At 45.3% G+C, this 24,023-nt stretch overlaps 1 protein-coding gene across 1 annotated transcript in view; it reads right to left on the bottom strand.

Annotated features, from left to right (window-relative positions):
- The window catches only part of ZC3H11A (zinc finger CCCH-type containing 11A), a 231,292-nt gene that overhangs the window by 154,234 nt on the left and 53,035 nt on the right, over positions 1-24,023 (bottom strand). Inside the window, exons 4-9 of the mRNA XM_040422208.1 lie at positions 20,369-20,505; positions 11,742-11,861; positions 7,000-7,123; positions 6,705-6,896; positions 6,480-6,563; positions 4,764-4,844 (exon numbers count right to left, since the gene is read on the bottom strand). Coding sequence (XP_040278142.1) covers positions 4,764-4,844; positions 6,480-6,563; positions 6,705-6,896; positions 7,000-7,123; positions 11,742-11,861; positions 20,369-20,422 — 655 coding nt within the window. The 5' untranslated portion in view covers positions 20,423-20,505. The remainder of the gene's footprint in view (positions 1-4,763; positions 4,845-6,479; positions 6,564-6,704; positions 6,897-6,999; positions 7,124-11,741; positions 11,862-20,368; positions 20,506-24,023) is intronic.

The raw sequence follows: 24,023 nt of genomic DNA, 5'->3' as shown, positions 1-24,023 counted from the left end.
TATTTTAGCACTGTTCGTTTAACGTCCAGGGTATGGAAATGTTCTTCTCCAGAATTCTTAGGGTTTTCACAGAAGGAGGGAAGAATGATCTCCTGGTTCCTATGGAAGTCAGTTACTAATTTTGGTAAAAACGTCGGGTCTAGCCTCAAGGTGACACGGTCGTCCTGTATTGTGAGGTATGGTTGTCTTATTGACAATGCTTGGATCTCGCTCAATCTTTTTGCTGATGTTATAGCAATAAGAAAAGCCGCCTTCTGGGAAAGATGCTTCAGAGAACTTGAGTCCAAGGGTTCGTAAGGCGGACCTGTGAGTCCGTTAAGGACAGTGTTTAAGTCCCAGGTAGGCACCTTTGATTTAAGAGAAGGTCTTAGTCTGGCTGCAGATCTCAGGAATCTTTGGATCCATCTATGGCTGGCTAATTCGGAATTGAAATATGCACTAAGTGCTGAGACCTGGACTCTAAGGGTAGAAGGACTTAACCCAGACTCTAGGCCCTTCTGCAGGAAATCCAAAATCTTCAGTATATTCGGTCTGGTTTGGTCTGGGGCTTCGTCGCCTGACCAGGTACAGAACTTTTTCCAGATTTTAAAATAAATGGCGTTTGTCACCTTCTTTCTGCTGGCCTTCAAGGTAGAAATAACCCCCTCAGAGAGACCTCTACGTCTTAGAAGGTTGGACTCAGGATCCAAGCCGAGAGACTGAAGATTTCCGGATGGGGATGGAGAACCGGCCCCTGGATCAGGATAGCCTTCCTCTTTGGGAGAATAAAAGCTTCCTGAGAGAAGAGTTTGGTTAGAACCGAGAACCAGCTCCTCTTGGGCCAGTACGGAGTGACCAAGATTACTCTGGCTCTGTCCCTGATGATTTTCTGGAGAACCTTTGGGATTAATGGGAACGGAGGGAAGGCATATGCAATGTCCCAGTTCCAGTGTAGGGAGAAGGCGTTGATCGCTAGGGGCCTGTCCCTTGGGTTTAGGGAGCAAAAGGTTGATACCTTTGCGTTTATTCTTGTAGCAAATAGGTCTACCAGAGGGAGGCCCCACCTCTGGACAATCAGATTGAAGATGTCCCTGTTTAAAGACCATTCCCCCTGGTCTATGGTAGTCCTGCTGAGGAAGTCCGCTGCACAGTTTAGGCTTCCTTTTAAATGAATGGCAGATATCGACTTTACATTCTTTTCCCCCCAGAGGGAGATTTTTTTGGACAGACCTTCTAGTTGCCCCCCTGATGTTTGAGGTAGGACACGGTCGTTACATTGTCTGAATAGACCTTATATGTTGGTTTCTTAACCTGTATTGTCTCCCAAACTGCCCTGAGCTCCCCGTATTTTGAAGACTGAGCTGCAATACTTTGAGGCCAGTCTCCCTGGTAGAGATCGGAAGAAATTTTTGCGCCCCACCCCTTTACGCTGGCGTCGGTATGAATAAGCACTGCTGGGGTTCTGAACCAGACCATGCCCTTCGTTAAGTTTTTTGTTTGAAGCCACCACCGTACTGAGGATTTTCCTGTCCAAAGAGGATAGATTTTTGTCCCACTTCCTTAAAAGCCAGGACTGAAGGGCTCTGTAATGGCCTGGCACCAAGGGACTGCTACTATGCAGGCTGTCATCTGACCTAAGAGACTCATCGCTTCTCTGCACGAGAAGGATCGACGTCCTAGGAAGGCCCTGATAGCTGACTGCAGGTTCTGAATTCTTTCTGCTGGAAGAAAGGTTGTTAGTTTTTTCCGAATCTAACAGAACCCCCAGGAATTTTACCCTGGTATTTGGAACTAGGGATGACTTTTTTAGGTTTATCACCCACCCCAGAGATGCCAGAAGGGAGCAGAAGATGTCTCGGTCTGCTATAGACTGATCTACCGAGTTGGAAATCAGTAGAAAGTCGTCTAGGTAAGGAATGACCGTCACACCCTGAGACTTCAGGGAGGCGACCATCTCTACCACCAGCTTCGTGAAAATCCTTGGGGCTGAGGCCAGCCCGAAGGGGAGAGCCACGAACTGGAAGTGGTGAACAGACCCTTTGTGATCCCTTATTGCAAACCGCAGGAACCTTTGAGACTAGAAGTGAATAGGAACATGATAGTATGCGTCCTTTAAGTCGATTGTACAGAGGGACGCATCTTTTTGAATTAAAGGAATGGTGGAATTTAGAGATTCCATCTTGAATTTTTTGTAGGTAACAAATTTGTTTAGCCTCTTGAGGTTTATGATCATACGGAAGGAACCCCCCGGTTTCTTTACTCAGAAAAGGCTGGAGTAGAAACCCTGCCCCCGTTGAAGCTCGGGAACAGGAATCACCACTCCCATGTCCCGGACATTCTGAACCTCCCTCCAGATCTGGCTGTGCTGACGAGGAGAAGGGTGGTGAGAAATCAGAACCACATTTGGAGGGGGGGGGGGGGGGGGAGGGGATGGGAGATAACTATCCTGTAACCGTTTCTGACAAGATTTTGAGCCCAGAGGCTGGGAGAAGTCTGTTGCACTGAGCAAAAACTGGGATAGACTCCCCCCCCCCCCCCCCCCCCCCCCCCCCCCCCCCCCCCCCCCATCCTGGCGTCACTGCTTCTCACCTCCCTTGTTTTGCGGATTAAGGAGGAAACCTCTACCCCTCCCCCCTTTTGGGTAACTCCAACGTCCGGATTTACCCCTACCACGAAAGGAGCTATTTTGGGAAAATTGACTACGAAAGGAAGTTTTCCTTTTAGCGGACTTCTCTTCAGGGAACCCTTTCTTTTTATCTGTAGCCTTCTCAAGGATCCTGTCCAGTACAGGACCAAACACGTATTCCCCTGAGAAGGCTATAGAACATAACTTCATCTTGGAAGAGATGTCGCCCGACCAAGACTTCATCCAAAGTGCCCGTCGGGCAGCATTGGACAAAGCGGCGTCCTTGGCTGAGAACCTAATTGTGTCTGCAGAGGCGTCCGCTAGAAACCCCGTGGCGGATTTTAGTAGGGGAATAGTATAGAGTATCCGGTCCCTAGATGTCTTGTTAACTAGATTTTCTCCGGCAACCCGGAAGTGACGTCAGACACGCGCGACTGCACAGAACGTCCTTCCGGTCGGCTCCCCCACAGGGAGGTAGGCGACCTGCGGCAGCTCAGGGCAGGCTTCCCTCCGTAGGGAGCGTGACCCCGGCGTCACCCTGCCAGCTTTGGAACTAGTCCGCCGGAGAGCAGGGGACGCTTTCCTGGATGATGGACCCGTAAGGGAGGCCACAAGGACCGCCGATGCGGTCAACCAGGTACCTGAAAAATAAAAAACGAGGTCCACCACCTCCCTGAAGCCAGAGAGGACTTTTCTCTGTCCTGGCCGCTATAGGGGCAGGAACACACTGGTGAATGGTGGTGGGAGGGATCCTTTTAAACCTCTCTCTGTTCCTGCCCCTACAGAGGTCAGGGGTCAATCTCTCTGGGCAGTCATGGTGGTGAAGTGGAAATATTAAATTCCTGGATAATCCATTTAAATAAATGCATTAACTATGATGTCACTCCAACTCCAAAGTTGAATATTTATTACAAGCTTTCTAAATATCTCACCTTGTTCAGGCTTGGTTCACATACAGTCTAATGCTACTTTCACACTAGTGTTAATATTTTCCAGTATTAAAATCAGTCATAGGGTCTCAATACCGGAAAAAAACGCTACAGTTTTGTCCCTATTCATTGTCAATTGGGACAAAACGTAACTGAACAGAAGGGAATGCTCCAAAATGGTTCATGGGATGCGGAGAAAGACAGATCCGTCATGACCCACAATGCAATTCAATGGGGACGGATCCTTTTTCTCTGACACAATATGATACTATAGAAAACGGATCCGTCCTCCATTGACTTTCAATGGAGTTCACCAAGGATCCGTCTTGGCAACGTTAAAGATAATACAACTGGAGCCATTCATAACGGATTAAGATGGTTGTATTATCAGTAACGGAAGCGTTTTGGAAAGCAGCCTTAGATAGTTTATTTAAGAAAAAAAAAGTCATAAGGGCTTTTTCAGTCAGACTTTTTCTTAAAGGGAGCCTGTCACCAAAATTTAACAAATATAAACTGCTTATGTGGCGCTCTAGCACAACTACACAAGATTCCAATGGTACCTTTGTTGTATTCTTCTGACTTTCACCAGCTGAAAAAACATAGTTTTATCTATATGCAAATGAGGGCTCGCAAGTGCCCAGGCTGCTCTGCCTTCTTTTCATATTACCCCTCCCCAGCCTCTTGCTGGTCCTGCCCTATAAGGCTGTTTCATCATCCCAAGTACCGGCAGAGGTCCGGCGCGTGAGCAGTTCACCGCCGGCCTGGGCATGCACACTGCAATGTGGATATACTTACCTTTCTCTTGCCCGGCTTGCCTCCAGTCTCCCTCCTTGCTTCCGGTCCGCTCCCCACAATGGGTATCATAGTACGCATGCCCGGGCCAGCGGTGAACTGCACACGCGCCAGATCTCGGCCGGTATTTGGGATGATAAAACAGCCTATAGGGCAAGACCAGCAAAAGGCTGGGGAGAGGTAATATAAAAAGAAGGCAGAGCAGCCTGGGCAACTACAACAGGAAATCCCACCCCTGGGCACTTGCGAGCCCTCATTGGCATATAGATAAAACTGGTGAAAGTCAGAAGAATACAACAAAGGTACCATTGGAATCTTGTGTAGTTGTGCTTAGAGCGCCAGGTAAGCAGTTTATATTGTCAAATTTTGGTGGCATACTCCCTTTAAATAAACTATCTAAGGCTACTTCATGTTCAACAGACCTTTAAACAACTTACCATCATTGGCTACTCCTTGATTCTTCTGTTTTTCAGACTTAATTTCTTTTAGGGTTTTAATACCATAGTTTAAGTCAACATCTGCAAAATAGAAAATGAAAAATTCAAGGATCCCTTTAAAATAACAGACAGCCATAGTACTTCCCAGGCATGGGGAGAAAGCCAGATTTCTAAAGTGGGATACATAAAGTTTCCTGACACATATTGACCCTCAAAACCAACCACTTCATACATGGTTTGGTGGAAAAACATAAATCAGATTAAATCTGCCCATGCACATTCAACAGCTATCCAGCCTGACGATCAGCATACTAAGGGCTCATGCACATGACCGTTGTTGTTTTGCGGTCAGTTTTTCACTGATGCGCTGTTCCGTATCAGAGGTTTTTTTTTTTCATTTAAAGTCTTCTTCGTTCTGTTATTGCACAAAACATATCCGTATGGTTTCTGTATTTGATCTTTTTTTGGCAGATCGTCTACAGAAACTTATCACCAAACACATGAGCAATACTGGCTGGGCATGGCATTTCTACAGTACGGATCCGCAAAATACAGATGACATATGGATGTGTGCGTTCCGTATTTTTTTGCGGACCCATTGACTTGAATGGGGCCTGGGCCTGTGATTTGTGGACAATAGGACATGCACTACTTTTTTGGGAAACGCCCATGCGGACAAACGGAATGCACATTGAGTAACTTCTCTATTTTCTACAGCCCCATTGAAGTGAATAGTTCCGCATACGGTCCGCAAAAAAAATAAAAATAAAAAAGAATGGAAAGAAAATACGTTCGTGTGCATAAGCCCTAACACTGCGGTTCCCAGTCTCCCCTATTTCAACAGAGGGAGGAGGGGTAGCTTTTAGTACATCAGACATTGCTCATCACCCTAGTGAACAACAGAATTGACAGATTAAACTCTATCCTGACCTGCACTTTTTCCTCTTGTGATCATAATAAAGACCGTAAAGATGTAGTTTGCTTCCAGAAAACGCCTTTCCCTATAAGGTCTTGTCCATTCACATGTATGAACATCCTTTGATTTTAAAAATGTGTATAAACAGCATTAAAAGGATTTTCTGGAACATTACTATTGATGACCTATCCTTAGTTCAGAGAAAAGTGGGGGTCAGACTCCTAGCACCCCCACTAATTAGCTAATTGAAGAGTCCTCTGTGTTCCATTCTGTACTGGTTGTACATAGTACTACAGCTCACTGCTGCTCAGTCATTCAAGTGAATCATCTAATTGGTGGAAGTTGGACCACCACTGATCTGATGGCCTATCTTCAGGACACTCAATATCAAAGTCTTTTAAAGAAGCACTTCTACAAAATATTTTATTCTCTGACCTATTAGAAAGGTGCAGGATGTAGTGTTTGTAGTGAAGGCAATCTTTTTACCAGTGACTGTATTTTGAGTTATAACCTCCCACCTGATCCTTAGCTGTGTCATGTGACCAGCAACCTGATCTCCAACTGACACAGGACAGGAGTCGATTACTTCTTTATTCATTCCTATAAGACTAACATTGAGGATCCCATAGGGATACACAGAGAAACTGGCTTCCAGTCCACACAAGACGCAGTGTTTTTTCAAAAGTCTGATTGCTGGTCACATGCCACAGCTGAGGATCGGAAGGGAGAGGATTCTTTAGCAAAGTGTTCATAAGAAATTTGTACTGTAAAATAAGAATACACAGTTAGTATAGAAGTACCTTTTCTAGGAGTCAGTGATTTTCTAGTAGATACTACAGTAGTTCCTTGTTGATTTTCTGGTACTAAACATGTTGGGCAGAACTCTTTATCTCCTCACCTTCTTCTGAAAAATAGATCTTAAACACAATGAAAAGTCAGAACGCAGACAACAGTGATACCTACCAATCCCCCAAAAAAACGTTTAACAGCAAACTTGCACAGTAGGTTTTTCAAGTCAAACTCACCATCATCATCTTCATCATCATCTGCTGCATTAATCACCACAGGTGGATGTGTAGGGCTTGGAACATTCTCCGTAGCCTCCATTTTTTTTACCCCACGTATCTGCGGCGTAGGGGCCCCAGAAAGCTTAGCTGGAGCTGCCAACAGTACAGAGGTCTGCACATCTGGATCAGATGGTTCAGGCTTTGCCACTGCTATAGAAGAATATTTAGATTGCATCAGGTGAGCTGCAGAGCAGTGGTAGATGAAAAATCATTTACCATGGAATAGCTGCTGAGTTTCTAGGAAAACACTCACCCTTACTTGGAGGAAAGTATGCACCATCCACAAATCTTCCCTTTGTGTGATGAAAAGCACAGTTTGCCTTCTGACACCCAGAGATCTGGTTTTCCCAGTAGCAGGCAATCTCACTGCGCTTTTTCTGCAAAGACCATATTACAAATAACTATAACCATGGTGAGAATAATCTACACTTACAAAAAAACATGGTGCACATAGCATTCCATCAAATTCTAGGGGGGGGGGGGATTTATCAAACTGGTGCAAAGGAAAACTGGCTTAGTTGCCCACTGCAACCAATCAGATTCCACCTGTCATTTTTCAGAGCTCCTTTGGCAAAAGAAAGGATTAATCTGACTGGTTGATCTGGACAACGAAGCCGTTGTTCCTTTGCACCAGTTTTGATACATCACTACTATATGCCTGGGGATGTCGCTAGAAAACACATGCTGTATGCGCACTTATAATACTCCAGCAAAAGAAGCTGAAAAGTAATAACAGTAATCTCCTCCTGGTGGAAGCTTCAACAGAACTTTATCATCTACAAACTGCAGAGACTCCCTTTAACCACCTCAGCCCCTATAGCTTAAACACCCTGAAAGACCAGGCCACTTTTTTACACTTCATTTGGTGGTATTTCTTTGCTGCTGACATTTTTACTTTTTTTGTTATTAATCGAAATTTAACGATTTTTTTGCAAAAAAATGACATTTTTCACTTTCAGTTGTAAAATTTTGCAAAAAAAACGACATCCATATATAAATTTTGCTCTAAATTTATTGTTATACATGTCTTTGTTAAAAAAAAATGTTTGGGTAAAAAAAAAAATGGTTGGGTAAAAGTTATAGCGTTTACAAACTATGGTACAAAATGTGAATTTCCGCTTTTTGAAGCAGCTCTGACTTTCTGAGCCACCTGTCATGTTTCCTGAGGTTCTACAATGCCCAGACAGTACAAACACCCCACAAATGACCCCATTTCGGAAAGTAGACACCCTAAGGTATTCGCTGATGGGCATAGTGAGTTCATAGAACTTTTTATTTTTTGTCACAAGTTAGCGGAAAATGATGATTTTTTTTATTTTGATTTTTTTCTAACAAAGTCTCATATTCCACTAACTTGTGACAAAAAATAAAAAGTTCTATGTACTCACTATGCCCATCAGTGAATACCTTGGGGTGTCTTCTTTCCAAAATGGGGTCACTTGTGGGGTAGTTATACTGCCCTGGCATTCTAGGGGCCCAAATGTGTGGTAAGGAGTTTGAAATCAAATTCTGTAAAAAAATGCCCAGTGAAATCCGAAAGGTGCTCTTTGGAATGTGGGCCCCTTTGCCCCCCTAGGCTGCAAAAAAGTGTCACACATGTGGTATCTCCGTATTCAGGAGAAGTTGGGGAATGTGTTTTGGGGTGTCATTTTACATATACCCATGCTGGGTGAGATAAATATCTTGGTCAAATGCCAACTTTGTATAAAAAAATGGGAAAAGTTGTCTTTTGCCAAGATATTTCTCTCACCCAGCATGAGTATATGTAAAAAGACACCCCAAAACACATTGCCCAACTTCTCCTGAATACGGAGATACCACATGTGTGACACTTTTTTTGCAGCCTAGGTGGGCAAAGGGGCCCACATTCCAAAGAGCACCTTTCGGATTTCACTGGTCATTTTTTACAGAATTTGATTTCAAACTCCTTACCACACATTTGGGCCCCTAGAATGCCAGGGCAGTATAACTACCCACAAGTGACCCCATTTTGGAAAGAAGACACCCAAGGTATTCGCTGATGGGCATAGTGAGTTCATGGAAGTTTTTATTTTTTGTCACAAGTTAGTGGAATATGAGACTTTGTAAGGAAAAAAAAAAAAAAAAAATCATCATTTTCCACTAACTTGTGACAAAAAATAAAAAATTCTAGGAACTCGCCATGCCCCTCACGGAATACCTTGGGGTGTCTTCTTTCCAAAATGGGGTCACTTGTGGGGTAGTTATACTGCCTGCATTTTCCAGGGGCCCTAATGTGTGGTAAGTAGGTAAATGACCTGTGAAATCCGAAAGTTGCTCTTTGGAATGTGGGCCCCTACACCTAGGCTGTAAAAAAGTGCCCACACATGTGGTATCGCCGTACTAAGGAGAAGTTGGGGGAATGTGTTTTGGGGTGTCATTTTACATATACCCATGCTGGGTGAGAGAAATATCTTGGTCAAATGCCAACTTTGTATAAAAAAATGGGAGAAAAGTTGTCTTTTGCCAATATATTTCTCTCACCCAGCATGGGTATATGTAAAATGACACCCCAAAACACATTGCCCAACTTCTCCTGAATACGGCGATACCACATGTGTGACACTTTTTTGCAGCTAGATGCGCAAAGGGGCCCACATTCCTTTTATGAGGGCATTTATAGACATTTGGATCCCAGACTTCTTCTCACGCTTTAGGGCCCTAAAATGCTAGGGCAGTATAAATACCCCACATGTGACCCCCATTTTGGAAAGAAGACACCCCAAGGTATTTAATGAGGGGCATGGCGAGGTCATAGAATTTTTTTTTTTTTTGGCACAAGTTAGCGGAAATTGATTTTATTTATTTTTTTCTCACAAAGTCTCCCTTTCCGCTAACTTGGGACAAAATTTCAATCTCTTCATGGGACTCAATATGCCCCTCACGGAATACCTTGGGGTGTCTTCTTTCCAAAATGGGGTCACATGTGGGTATTTTTACTGCCCTGGCATTCTAGGGGCCCTAAAGCGTGAGAAGAAGTCTGGGAATATAAATGTCTAAACATTTTTACGCATTTGGATTCCGTGAGGGGTATGGTGAGTTCATGTGAGATTTTATTTTTTGACACAAGTTAGTGGAATATGAGAGTTTGTAAGAAAAAAAAAAATTTCCGCTAACTTGTGCCAAAAAAATGTCTGAATGGAGCCTTACATGGGGGGGGGATCAATGACAGGGGGGTGATCAATGACAGGGGGGTGATCAGGGAGTCTATATGGGGTGATCACCACAGTCATTGATCACGCCCCTGTAAGGCTCCATTCAGACGTCCGTATGCGTTTTTGCGGATCCGATCAGTCTATCAGTGGATCCGTAAAAATCATGCGGACATCTGAATGGAGCTTTACAGGGGGGGTGATCAATGACAGGGGGGTAATCAATGACAGGGGGGTAATCAATGACAGGGGGGTAATCAGGGAGTCTATATGGGGTGATCACCACAGTCATTGATCACTCCCCTGTAAGGCTCCATTCAGACGTCGTATGATTTTTACGGATCCGATCAGTCTATCAGTGGATCCGTAAAAATCATGCGGACATCTGAATGGAGCTTTACAGGGGGTGATCAATGACAGGGGGGTAATCAATGACAGGGGGGTGATCAGGGAGTCTATATGGGGTGATCACCACAGACATTGATCACTCCCCTGTAAGGCTCCATTCAGACGTCCGTATGATTTTTACGGATCCGATCAGTCTATCAGTGGATCCGTAAAAATCATGCGGACATCTGAATGGAGCTTTACAGGGGGGTGATCAATGACAGGGGAGTAATCAATGACAGGGGGGTGATCAGGGAGTCTATATGGGGTGATCACCACAGTCATTGATCACGCCCCTGTAAGGCTCCATTCAGACGTCCGTATGATTTTTACGGATCGATCAGTCTATCAGTGGATCCGTAAAAATCATGCGGACATCTGAATGGAGCTTTACAGGGGGGTGATCAATGACATGGGGGTAATCAATGACAGGGGGGTGATCAGGGAGTCTATATGGGGTGATCACCACAGTCATTGATCACTCCCCTGTAAGGCTCCATTCAGACGTCCGTATGATTTTTCGGATCCGATCAGTCTATCAGTGGATCCGTAAAAATCATGCGGACATCTGAATGGAGCTTTACAGGGGGGTGATCAATGACAGGGGGGTAATCAATGACAGGGGGGTGATCAGGGAGTCTATATGGGGTGATCACCACAGTCATTGATCACTCCCCTGTAAGGCTCCATTCAGACGTCCGTATGTTTTTTACGGATCCGATCAGTCTATCAGTAGATCCGTAAAAATCATGCGGGACATCTGAATGGAGCTTTACAGGGGGGTGATCAATGACAGGGGGGGTGATCAATGACAGGGGGGTGATCAGGGAGTCTATATGGGGTGATCAGGGGTGATCAAGGGTGAATAAGGGGTTAATAAGTGACAGGGGGGGGGGGTGTGTAGTGGTGCTTGGTGCAACATATTACTGAGCTATCTGTGTCCTCTGGTGGTCGATCCAAACAAAGGGACCACAGAGGACCAGGTAGCAGGTATATTAGACGCTGTTATCAAAACAGCGTCTAATATACCTGTTAGGGGTTAAAAAAATCACATCTCCAGCCTGCCAGCGAACGATCGCCGCTGGCAGGCTGGAGATCACTCGCTTACCTTCCGATCCTGTGAACGCGCGCGCGTCTCACAGGAAATCTCGCGTCCGCGAGATGACGCATAGAGCGTGACTGTGCGCAGGGCTGCCACCTCTGGAACGCGAATCTGCGTTAGGCGGTCCGGAGGTGGTTAAGGAGTACCAATTAACATTTCTAACTCGCTAATAATCAGATTCTGTCACGATGCAGTAAAAAGTGCGAAAATGAAGTTATCCATCTTATTACTTATGAGGACAAGTCACATGCACCAGATAACACAGTCCAGAAAATATTTAGCAACCCCAAAAATTATCCACAATTGGGCCATTATTTAGCAATTTTGAGCACTCACATCAATTTCCATGTGGCGAACTTGCATATTTGGCGGAGAACAACGACCTTCCTGCCACAGACCTGCAAACTGTTTCATTCCTAAGGCAGCCTCACAGTGCCGGAAAGCACAGCTGTCCCCTGTGGAAAGGAAAATAATTCATAGCAACACATACATACACTTGCTTAATGTTGTGGCCAAAAATGAAATTTCTATACTTAAAAGGGTGTTCAGGATCTTTTTACTGATGATCTACTCCTCTCGACACCTGGTACCCCCCCGCCAATCAGCTGTTTGAGGAGGCACTGGTGCTCCTGCATGCATCACTGCCTTCTTGCTGCTTACCAAGCACAGCCGCTTTACAATGTACAGCGTTGTGCTTGGTATGGCTGAGCTGCGCCTAGGCCATGTAACATGAACATGTCATCACTGGTCTAGGAAAAGTAGAGAGAAGGCTGCTGTGCTCACAGCAGTGCCAGAGCCTTCTCAAAACAGCTGATTGGCAGGTGTCCTTGGTGTTGGAAACCCAACCAATCAGATATTGATGACCTATTCTGAGTGATAGGTCATCCGTAAGAAAATCATCTGAAAACCCCTTTAACCCTTTCTACCCCGGGTCAGTTTTCACCTTCCTGCCCAGGCCACTTTATGTCGTAATAACTTTGGAACTTATCCAAGCCATACTGAGATTGTACTTCATGACAGTGGTAAATTTGAGTCAATATATTTTTCATTTATAAAAAAAAAATAAAAATCCCAAATTTACCAAAAATGTGGAAAAATTCACAATTTCCAAATTTGAATTTCTCTACTTTTAAGACAGATAGTAATGCCTCATACAATAGTTATCAGTCATCATTCCCCATATGTCTGCATTACGTTGGCATCATTTTGTGAATGTCTTTTTTTTATTTTTTTTTTAAGGACATTAGACAGTAAAAAGCAATTTTTGAAATTTTCAAATTTAAGCACCATTCAGTTGAAGTGATTTTGAGGGGCTTACACTAATGGAAACCACCATAAATGACCCCCATTTCAGAAACAACACTCTGAGGTTACAAAACTTTGGTTAACCCTTTAGGTGTTCCACAAGAATTAGAAGGGAACCTGTCATCAACTTTATGCTGCCCACACTAACGGCATCATAAAGTAGAGACAGGAGAGTTGATTTCAGCAGTTAAAAGTAAGTGGTTGCCGAGAACCAACATCACAATCATTGCACACTAGGCTGGAAAAGAGTCACGGCCACCTGACAAGAGTCATGCCATCCATGCCCACCTGCTGATGATGACAGTCTCTTACAGAGTTTGGAAATTAGGAGAGAACTGCCAATCAGCAGATAGCAGGAAAGCAGGAGATTATGAATAACTGACTCTACTCAGGTAGATTTGACTCTTTTCAAGCCTGTGGCAATGATTATGATGCTGGTCTCAGCAACCACTTTTAGCTCACAAATGACACCGCTGAAATCAGCATTTCTGTCACTATTTTATGCTGCCCACAGTGAGGTCAGCCATAAAGTTGATGACAGGTTCCCTTTAAAGGAAAATGGAGGTGAAATTTAATTTTTTTATGCAGATTTTTCACCTTAGGGCAGGGGTGCACAACCTGCGGCCCGGGGGCCACATGCGGCCCTCGATACTATTCTGTGTTGCCCCCAACCATCTGGTAACAGACATGTATGTCTATGTTTTGTGGCTGGCCCCATGGATCTTTCATGTAATTCCCCATTAGATGGGAGTAGTAGAAGTGCAACTAGACATTTATGATATATACTGTATGTTCAATATGCTATAAATATAGTATTTCAGTTGGTAATACCCCTTTAAGTTTTATTTTTTGGCCCTTAGAATTGCTTCAGGCTGACAATGTGGCCCCGAACCAGAAATTGGTTGTTCACCCCTGCCTTAGGGTGTCTTCTTTCCAAAATGGGGTCATTTGTGTGGGGAGTTTGTACTGCCCTGGCATTTGAGGGTCTCCGCAATTATTACATGTATGGCCAGCATTAGGAGTTTTCTGCTATTCTCCTTATATTGAGCATACGGGTAATGAGATTTTTTTTTTCCGTTCAGCCTCTGGGCTGAAAGAAAAAATGAACGGCACAGATTTCTTCTTTCGCATCGATAAATGTGGATGAAAAAATCTCTGCCAAAAAAAAAGGAGGGGAAAGGCGTCTGCCAGGACCATAGAAAGCTCGCCCAACATCCAAACCCACTCAGCTCGTATGCCCTGGCAAACCCGATTTCTCATTCACATCAATCGATGTGGATGAATAAATCATTGCCGGGAATTTTTTTTTTTTATATACACAAAGTGTTTGCCAAAGCATATGAACACCGCGCCCCTCAGCTCATATGCCTCGGCAAACATATATTTTACTGCAGAGGAGAAATCTCGTCTTGCAGCGCCGCATACACTGACTTTTGTGCTAATCTGACAGCAGCGCAATGCTTCTGTCAGAATGCCACATCAGTGCTGCAGCTCGTTCATCGTTTTGATCCACCTAGAAGGTAAAAAAAACTAAACAAAAAAGAAAAAACCAGGCCGCAAACGCAATAAATTTATAACAAGTTTTTATAACATTTGAACAGAACATTAACTTTTTTGCTTACCGGTGATTTTTTTTTTTTTTACCTTTATAGGACAAACCTCTCCTTCCCATGGACAATGTGCAAAGCGCAAATCGCCCAGAGATGTGGCGAAGTACATTATGCACTTTGTCCCAGGTGAAAGGAGAGGTTTGCAGCAGCTGTGAGTGAAGGGCCCTAATAGCCCTGTGTGCCTGTCCTGTGGAACGCAATCCCTATGCTTAAGTGTACCTGTGTGTGGTACTTCCGGAACACACCCCCTAAGCATAGGGCAGGGTGGTCAGGGCAGTGAGAACAGAAATAGCGGGTGTCAGCCTTATTCCACTCCTGCTACAGACACGACACCTTTTTCGGGGTGACGCTTGGGTTGAGGTACCAGCAAACGACACTGGGGAAATGTCGCTCGTGTAGACGGCTCACTACACTGGAGGTTGGGGCCACAGAACCTCTGGATACATGAGGTTCTCGATGATCTCTTCCCTGAAATTTGAGGAAGGATCCTGTTCTCCCAGCCTTACTGTAGAGAACAAAACTATTATAGGCAGCCAATTGAATCAAATATACAGACACCTTCTTATACCAGCGTCTGGTGCGGCGGGACACTAAATAAGGAGCCAACATCTGGTAAATTGAAGTGCACCCCTCGCATGAGCAAATTATAGTCGTGGACTGAGAGGGCTTTACAATGACACTGGTTGCCCGTTCAATTTGTATTGTCGTGTCTGCGTGAATGGAGGAGAGCATGTAAACGTCACGCTTGTCTCTCCATTTCACCGCGAGCAGTACTTCGTTACACAAGGCAACCTCTCCCCCTTGCAAGACGGGTGGTAACGAGCCGTTGGGGGAAGCCCCCCGGTGACTAGGTCGCGCGGTGCTACAGCAGCCAATCTGATTCTAGGAAACAAATGCCTGAAGAGGGGCACACTGTGTAGAAATTGTCCACATAAAGATGGTACCCCTCGCCAAAATAAGGGTGACACAAGTCCCAGACTGTCTTCCACTGCTCCCCGGGTAGTACAGGGCAAACGACGGCTCCAGGGTCTGATCTTTACCCTCATAGATCCGAAACTTGTGGGTATAGCCTGTGCCCTTTCACAGAGCTTATACAATTTGACCCCATACCGGGCGCGCTTGCTTGGGATGTATTGTTTGCAGCCAAGGCGCCCGGTAAAATGTATTAAAGGGACTCGTCTACGCAGATGTTTTGCTCAGGGGTATACAAATCTGCAAATTTGGTGTTGAAAGTGGTCTATGAGGGGCCGAATTTTGTGGAGCCGGTCAAAAGCTGTGGTGGCCTCTGGGTGCTGTTGTCGCTAAAGTGCAGGAAACGCAGGATGGTCTCAAATCGTGTCCTGGACATGCAGCAGAAAACATGGGCATGTGATTGAATTGGGTTCGTGGACCAATATGACCGCAATTCATGCTTTTTTGTCAGGCCCATGTTGAGGAGAAGGCCCAAGAAAATTTTAATTTCGGAAACTTGGACGGGTTTCCACCGGAAAGACTGGGCATAAAAGCTTCTGGGATGGCGGCTATAAATTGAGTGGCATACCGATTTGTTTCTGCCACGACTAAGTCCAAGAGCTCCGCAGTCAAGAACAGCTCAAAAAATCCCAGTGCCGAACCGATCTGAGCTGTCTCAACCCGAACTCCAGACTGGGCGGTGAAAGGGGTGAACTACAGGTGCGGCTGAAGTTGGGGGCTACCAATCAGGGTTTGCCAGCACCTCAGGGACTCTACGGGCCTGTCTGTGCGGTGGCTGCGACTTGGGAACTAATGCACGTGCCACCGTAACCAGCTTCAACTGCCCTTCTGGTGCTCGCCACTTCACCATGTTTGTACGGCAGTGCTGGTACTAGGTCCAGGATGGGCTGCGCTGCTGGTGTATGCCTCACCACGTAATCAGACAGTGCCAGCCCCACTCTGCTGCCCTTGAAGCGGATCCTGCGCAACCTGTGGGTCTAGCAACACGGGGCCGGGTACGCCTGGTGCTATCAGGACCTCAACCTCCTCGTCCGAACTTTGGGTCAGACTGCCACTGCGGCGTGGTGAACGCACGTGTGGGCGACCGATCAGGCCTGATCGGCAAACACTGCGTTTTGGGTGGAGGGCGAGCTAAGGTGACACTAACACTAACACTATTATAGATCTGACTGTGATCAGTTCTGATCACTTACAGATAGTATAAAAGTACAAATGCTGATTAGCGATACGCTAATCAGCAAATCAGTGACTGCGGTGCGGTGGGCGCTAACCGACGATAACTACCTAACAAAGGGGCCTAAACTATCCTAAAACCTAACAGTCAATACCAGTGGGAAAAAAAGTGACAGTTTACCCTGATCATTTTTTTCCCTTTAACTAGGTGATTGACAGGGGCGATCAAGGGGTGATCAAGGGGTTAATTGGGGTGATGGGGGGTGATCTGGGGCTAAGTGAAGTGTTTTGGTGTGTACTCACAGTGATGTGTGCTCCTCTGCTGGGACCAACCGACGAAAAGGACCAGCAGAGGAGCACAGAAGCCATTAACACATTATATTTATAAATATAATGTGTTAACTGGTTGTGATTTGTTTTTTTAAAAATCATCAGCCTGCCAGCGACGATCATTGGCTGGCAGGCTGATGACGAACTTGTCCTTTAACTTTAGTGCGGGCCGGCTGTGAGCGTAATCTCGCGTCTCGCGAGATGACGCATTGGCGCGTCAAGGAGGAATGAATTGACCGCCTCCGCAACGCAATCCTGCGTTAGGAGGTCCGGAGGCGGTTAAGGGGGGTACTGAGCACTTTGACCCCCTAAGCGTTTTACAGAGTTTGAAAACACTTGGCTGTGAAAATAATGTTTTTTATTTCCTCCTATAAAATGTTGCTTTTGCGCCAAATTTTTCATTTTCACAAGGGGTAACAGGAGAAAAAGCACCCAAAATTTGTTACCATTTTCTCCGGAATACAGCAACACCCCATAAGTGGTGATAAACTGCTGTGGGGGCACATGGCAGAGCTCAGAACGGAAAGAGCGCCATATGGCTTTTGCAGCGCTGAATTTTGATGGATTGGTTTATGGGTGCCATTGGTTTTACATTTAGGTGATTGTCTTATGTGGGGGCTCTTTTTTTGCGGGATGAGGTGACCTTTTCATTGGTACCATTTTAAGGTAAATAAGACTTTTTTGGTCGCCTGGTAATACACTTTTTGTGAGGCAAGGTGACAAAAAAAATGTCTGTTTTGGCTTTTTTTATTTTTTATTTCTTACAGCATTCACCTGAGAGGGCATTTCATGTGATATTTTTATAGAGCAGGTTGTTACGGATGCGGTGATACCAAATAGGTAAATGCATTTTTGAACAGAATTAAATCTCGTTTTTATGTTGTAATTTTCTGAGAACCATATTTTTTTTATTTTTTGGGGCGATTGTCTTACGTAGGGTCTTATTTTTTGCGAGATGAGATGATAGTTTGATTGGTACCATTTTGGGCTCAATACGCCTTTTTGATCGCTTGGTATTACACTTTGTATTTAATTTTTTTTTACTGCATTCACCTGACGGGGTGGATCATGTGATAATTTTATAGAGCCGGTCGATACGGACGCGTCAATACCCAATATGTACACTTTCCTATTTTTGCTAATTTTTTTATTACTTGAATCTTTTTTTTATGCAAAACTTTATTTTTCCTTTTTTTTTTTTTTTTTTTTTACAACTTTTGGGGGTCTGATCCCCTGTACAATGCATTACAATACTTCTGTATTGTAATGCATTGGCTATAAGTGTATTACACACTTTCAGCCTGTGAGATCCAGGGGGCTGGATCTCACAGGCTTACATGGAAAGCAGCCCTGATGCCTGCGAAAGGCATGGGGCTGCCTTCCCTGCCATGAGGTCCCCGTCAAAGCAGCGCGGGGACCAGATGGGGAAGGGGAGGGAGCTCACTCCCTCCACACACTCCGTGGTCATCGCTGACCGCGGCATAGTGAGGGTTAATGCGCCGGCATCTGTGTTTCCACTGATGCCGGCACATACAGCAGGCGTCCGGCTAACGGGAACAGCTGGTCCCCTGCAGCAGATCGGACGGCGCTGGTCGGGAAGTCACTTCCCGCAGCTCCGTACTATTACGCCGCTGGTCACGAAGGGGTTAAAGGAAATGTGCCTATTAAAAGACATTCTGCAGTTTGTTTAAACTGATGATCTATCCTCTGGATAGATAATCAGCATCTGATAGGCGGGGGTCCGACACCCAGGAGGACCCCAGCCGATCAGCTGTTTAAGAAGGCAGCAGTGCTCCAGGGCCTTCTCACTGTTTACCGCAGGACCAGTGACGTCACGACTAGTATCAACTGGCCTGGGCGCGGTAAAGCTCTGTTCGCTTGAATGGAGCTTAGCTCCACCCAGGCCAGTTGATACAAGTCGTAACATCACTGGGCCTGCGGTAAACAGTGAGAAGGCCGTGGCGCGCCGCTGCCTTCTCAAACAGCTGATCGTGGGGGTCCCGGGTGTCATACCCCTGCCGATCAGATCAACTGCAGAAACCCTTTAAAAACAGAGTGACAAGCATACTATTTTTTCTAATCAGTTTTTATTTTCTGATTACAGATTTATTAAATTTGCTGAACTTATTTATGAGGGCGGCCACATTGCCTGAGATATTCTTAACAGCATTTAGAAAATTACTTTACAGCAGCCCCATGGGCCATAGACACAATGATTAGGAAGGGGGATCTTATTGACTGCTATAGGAAAGTCTTCTAGGCATACTCTGTGACCTGTGCAGAGGTCCTTGTACAAGGGAAGAATAGATAAGCTCCAAGAATCATCTATTGTCAACGGTGGATCCTTTTTTTTTATCTGTACACAGAGGTGATATCATTACAGGCAGGATCAAAATCACAGATAAGCAGATGATAAGTGCAGTAAAGTTATCTGTACAGACCACGAAGTGGCACCTATTATTAGGCTTAGTGGACAGTGTGAACAGGATTTTATGGTTTTTGTTTAAGGCCTCATTCAAATCTCCAGTAAGAGATTCGGTTTCCTGACCCAGCACAAATGCTGGCAGTTGGTTGGACAAAAAAAAACAAAAAAAACATTGCATGCAACAGTTTTTGTCAGGCTGAAACGCCCACATTATACCGGTAAGTGGCCGGATCACCGCTGGACCTCAACTCAGTCAATGGGGATTCAGCAATTAACTATAGAATCTGGAAATGCCATATCTAGCAAAATCGGCAGACTGTTCTCTGCCAGAACAACCTGCCCGATCGAGATGTCAACAAGGCCTAAATATAGATATTGACATGGAAAATTAAAACATCAATAATTCTTTAAAGATATGTTAAAATAAAATATTATGTAAACAATAGGTCATTTTCTGATGACATTTCCTTGAAAGAAAAAAAAAGTCATAACCCTCACCATTTTATGATGTTCTGCAGAAGTGTAATTCTGTGCATTTTTATGTGTCTTTTGTCCACATTATGTTATTTAAATTGTGTTGTATAATATGAATTTGCAATATTTATTGTACTCTGTGGTACTGCCATTCTTTGTAAGTTTAAATATGATTTTACATTTACATTCAGGAGCATTTATTCTTATGACTGTGTGCAGTACTCTATGTGATTACTTATTCTTTCCAGAAGTTATGAGTTACCAGTAGTCTGCAATGAAGGCCCAGCCGGGTTACACCAGTTGGGGATGTCTCCTTGCAGTGTCTGGCACTATCCAATCAGTGTTGCCAGTGTCAGACTGAAGGGACACACCTCCAAATGTAAACACCCAGCTGGACCGTTACTGCAAACCTCTAGCAATCGTTCAGAACTACTAGAAGGAATAATAAAGGAATGGCACAACATAGAGCTATAAGAATAGATGCTCCAGAATCGTTATGACATGGGAAATACAAGTAGTTGCTAAAACATATCAGGAAGGGCTACATGTCCTCTTTCAGGACAGGCTGCAGCATGCCTTATGGGTAATAAAAAAAAGACTGTAATGCAATTTTCCATAAACATTGCTTTACTTATAATAATGTTTGAATAGCTGCCTATTAGAAGCTCTGTTACCTTCGTGCAGGTGGAGTAGAAAAAAAAATAGCAGTCATCTCCTTGGTTAGACATCTGAGTTCACACACGTTTGGTAATTCTGCTGGTTATGGGTCTTCACAGATATACACAAGTATAAGGAATTCCTGTACAATCAACTGAAAAAATGAAGAATTTTTTTTTAGCAAGCGCACATACTGCACCTGACTACAGACATATATTCACATGCTGCAACTGAAATCACTTCCATACCTCCTAACAGGGTTGTTTTGTTGCAGGTGCAAGGATTTCTGCAAGGCACATTATGATGACACAGTGACAGAAATTTCTGCAACAAACGTGCCACGTGTGAATGAACCAAAATTTCAAACTACATTCTGCACATTCTGAAGGTATGTGGTTTAACGTGGAGAAATGGAGGCCACAACACTAAGAGCCAATAAAACACTGGGCAAAGCATTCAGTGTCCTGGACTGCTCCTGCATGTTCATGGTGAATCTCAATTACTGGGTCCAAGCAACAATTTAATCTTGTGAGCTGTGATTTTCCACTAAAGTCTTTGTCAAAGTTAAAAAATAAATAAAATTAGCCGAGAAAAAGATTATAAAAAAAATAAAAAAAATTGCTTCTGGAAAGTAAAGACCAGCATTGGCATAGCAGAGGCAAACAGATAAGTATCATATTTTTCGCCCTACAAGATGCACTTTTTTCCCCCAAAGTGGGGGGTAAAAAATGTCAGAGCATCTTACGGGGCGATTACTAATGAGCGCTTCCATTATGGAAGTGCTCATTAGTACAGGAGGACCGGGAAGTGGTGAATGCAGCACTACCCGGGCGCTGTACTTAACGCTTCCTGTGCTGTGAACTCACACTGTGGCGTCAGGTCATAGCACAGCATGTGGCAGAAAGAAGAAGAGTGTGGATGTGAGTAGCAGCGCCCGGAGCAGGACATGCAAGATACATATATTTTTTTTTTTACTTATATGAGCATGGTGGGCATTCACATGGAGGTCTAATTAACATTGGGGGTCTGAGTTGAGGTGTAATGAAAAACAGTTGGGGCGCCCGCAGCTCCTTAAATTTTCTTCCCTTAAATCCCGGTGACAGGTACCCTTTAACCGCCTAACGCAGGATCGCGTTCCGGAGGCGGCAGCTCTGCGCAGAGTCACGCATATACGCGTCATCTCGCGAGACGCGAGATTTCGCTCAAAGCCGGCCCGCGCATGCGCATCGCGGGCCGGCAAAAGTTAGAGGGGGGTCACGTCATCAGCTTGGCAGCCAATGATCGTGGCTGGCAAGCTGATGATTTTTAAAAAATCGAATCAGAAGCCAGTTAACACATTATATTTGTAAATATTATGTGTTAAATGGCTTCTCTGCTCCTCTGATGGTCCTTTTCGTCGGTTGGTTCCAGCAGAGGAGCAGACATCACAGTGAGTAGCACCAAACACCACACTTAGCCCCAGATCACCCCCCATCACCCCAATTAACCCCTTGATCACCCCTTGATCGCCCCTGTTAATCACCTAGTGAAAGGAAAAAAGTGATCAGTGTAAACGGTCACTTTTTTTTTCACTAGTATTGACTGTTAGGTAGTTAGGGATCGTTTAGCGCCCACCGCACCGCAGTCACTGATTCGCTGATTAGCGTATCGCTAATCAGCATTTGTACTTTTATAGTATCTGTAAGTGATCAAAACTGATCAGTCAGATCTAATTGTATTAGTGTCACCTTAGTTCGCCCTCCACCCAAAACGCAGTGTTTGTCCGATCAGGCCTGATCGGTCGCCCACACGTGCGTTCACCCACGCCCGCCCCGCCGCAGTGACAAAAAATTATTATTTTTTGATCACTGCACAATCACTTTACAAGCGCTGTGGCGATAAAAAAATCAGTTTTGATATTTTTTATCAATCGCAGCGGCCTCCGGTACTTCGCTAGCCTCCCATTTGTAAGACAGGCTTGCTTTTTTTCTTGGGTAGTCTCAGGGAATACCCCTAAATTTAGTAGTCCAAATGTCAAACAGGGGGTATTCTTCTGAAGAGGCCTACAGGCTTCTGACCCAGTCGGATGAGGAATGGGAACCCTCATCTGACGAATCTAGCGGGTCAGAATATGAACCTGTAGAAAGCAGTGGCAGTCTGACCCAAAGTTCGGACGAGGAGGTTGAGGTCCCTGATAGCACCAGGCGTACCCTGCCCCGTGTCGCTAGACCACAGGTTGTGCAGGATCCGTTTCAAGGGCAGCAGAGTGGGGCTGGCGCTGTCGGATCACGTGGTGAGGCATACACCAGCAGCACAGCCCTCCCTGGACCTAGTACCAGCACTGCCGTACAACATGGTGAAGTGGCGAGCACCAGAAGGGCGGTTGAAGCTGGTACGGTGGCACGTGCACTAGTCACCCCGTCGCAGCCACCGCACAGACAGCCCCGTAGAGCCCCTAGAGTCCCTGAGGGGCTGGCAAACCCTGATTGGCAGTCCCCAACTTCAGCCGCACCTGTAGTTCCCCCTTTCACCGCCCAGTCTGGAGTTCGGGTTGAGACAGCTCAGATCGGTTCGGCCCTGGGATTTTTTGAGCTGTTCTTGACTGCGGAGCTCTTGGACTTAGTCGTGGCAGAAACAAATCGGTATGCCACTCAATTTATAGCCGCCAACCCGGGAAGCTAATATGCCCAGCCTTTCCGGTGGAAACCAGTCCAAGTTTCCGAATTAAAAAAATTTCTGGGCCTTCTCCTCAACATGGGTCTAACTAAAAAGCATGAATTGCGGTCATATTGGTCCACGAACCCGATTCATCACATGCCCATGTTCTCTGCTGCTATGTCCAGGGCACATTTTGAGACCACCCTGCGTTTCCTGCACTTTAGCGACAACAGCACCTCCCGTCCCAGATGCCACCCAGCTTTTGACCGGCTCCACAAAATTCGGCCCCTCATAGACCACTTCAACCAGAAATTTGCAGATTTGTATACCCCTGAGCAAAACATCTGCGTAGACGAGTCCCTTATACATTTTACCGGGCGCCTTGGCTTCAAACAATACATCCCAAGCAAGCGCGCCCGGTATGGGGTCAAAAAGTATAAGCTCTGTGAAAGGGCCACAGGCTATACCCACAAATTTCGGATCTATGAGGGAAAAGATCAGACCCTGGAGCCGGTCGGTTGCCCTGACTACCTGGGGAGCAGTCGGAAGACAGTCTGGGACTTGGTGTCACCCTTATTTGGCAAGGGGTACCATCTTTATGTGGACAATTTTTACACAAGTGTGCCCCTCTTCAGGCATTTGTTTCTAGAACAGATTGGCTGCTGTGGCACTGTGCGACCTAGTCGCCGGGGCTTCCCCCAACGGCTCGTTACCACCCATCTTGCAAGGGGGGAGAGGGCTGCCTTGTGTAACCAAGAACTGCTCGCGGTGAAATGGAGAGACAAGCGTGACGTTTACATGCTCTCCTCCATTCACGCAGACACGACAAGACAAATTGAAAGGGCAACCCGTGTCATTGAAAAGCCCCTCTCAGTCCACGACTATAATGCGCTCATGGGAGGGGTGGACTTCAATGACCAGATGTTGGCTCCCTATTTAGTTTCCCGACACACCAGACGCTGGTATAAGAAGGTGTCTGTATATTTGATTCAATTGGCGATGTACAATAGTTTTGTTCTCTACAGTAAGGCTGGG

This window comes from Bufo bufo, chromosome 3 (genome assembly GCF_905171765.1).
Source record: "Bufo bufo chromosome 3, aBufBuf1.1, whole genome shotgun sequence".
NCBI lineage: Eukaryota > Metazoa > Chordata > Amphibia > Anura > Bufonidae > Bufo > Bufo bufo.
Note: the sequence above shows the minus strand (reverse complement) of the source record. Positions and strands in the feature narration are given on the sequence as shown.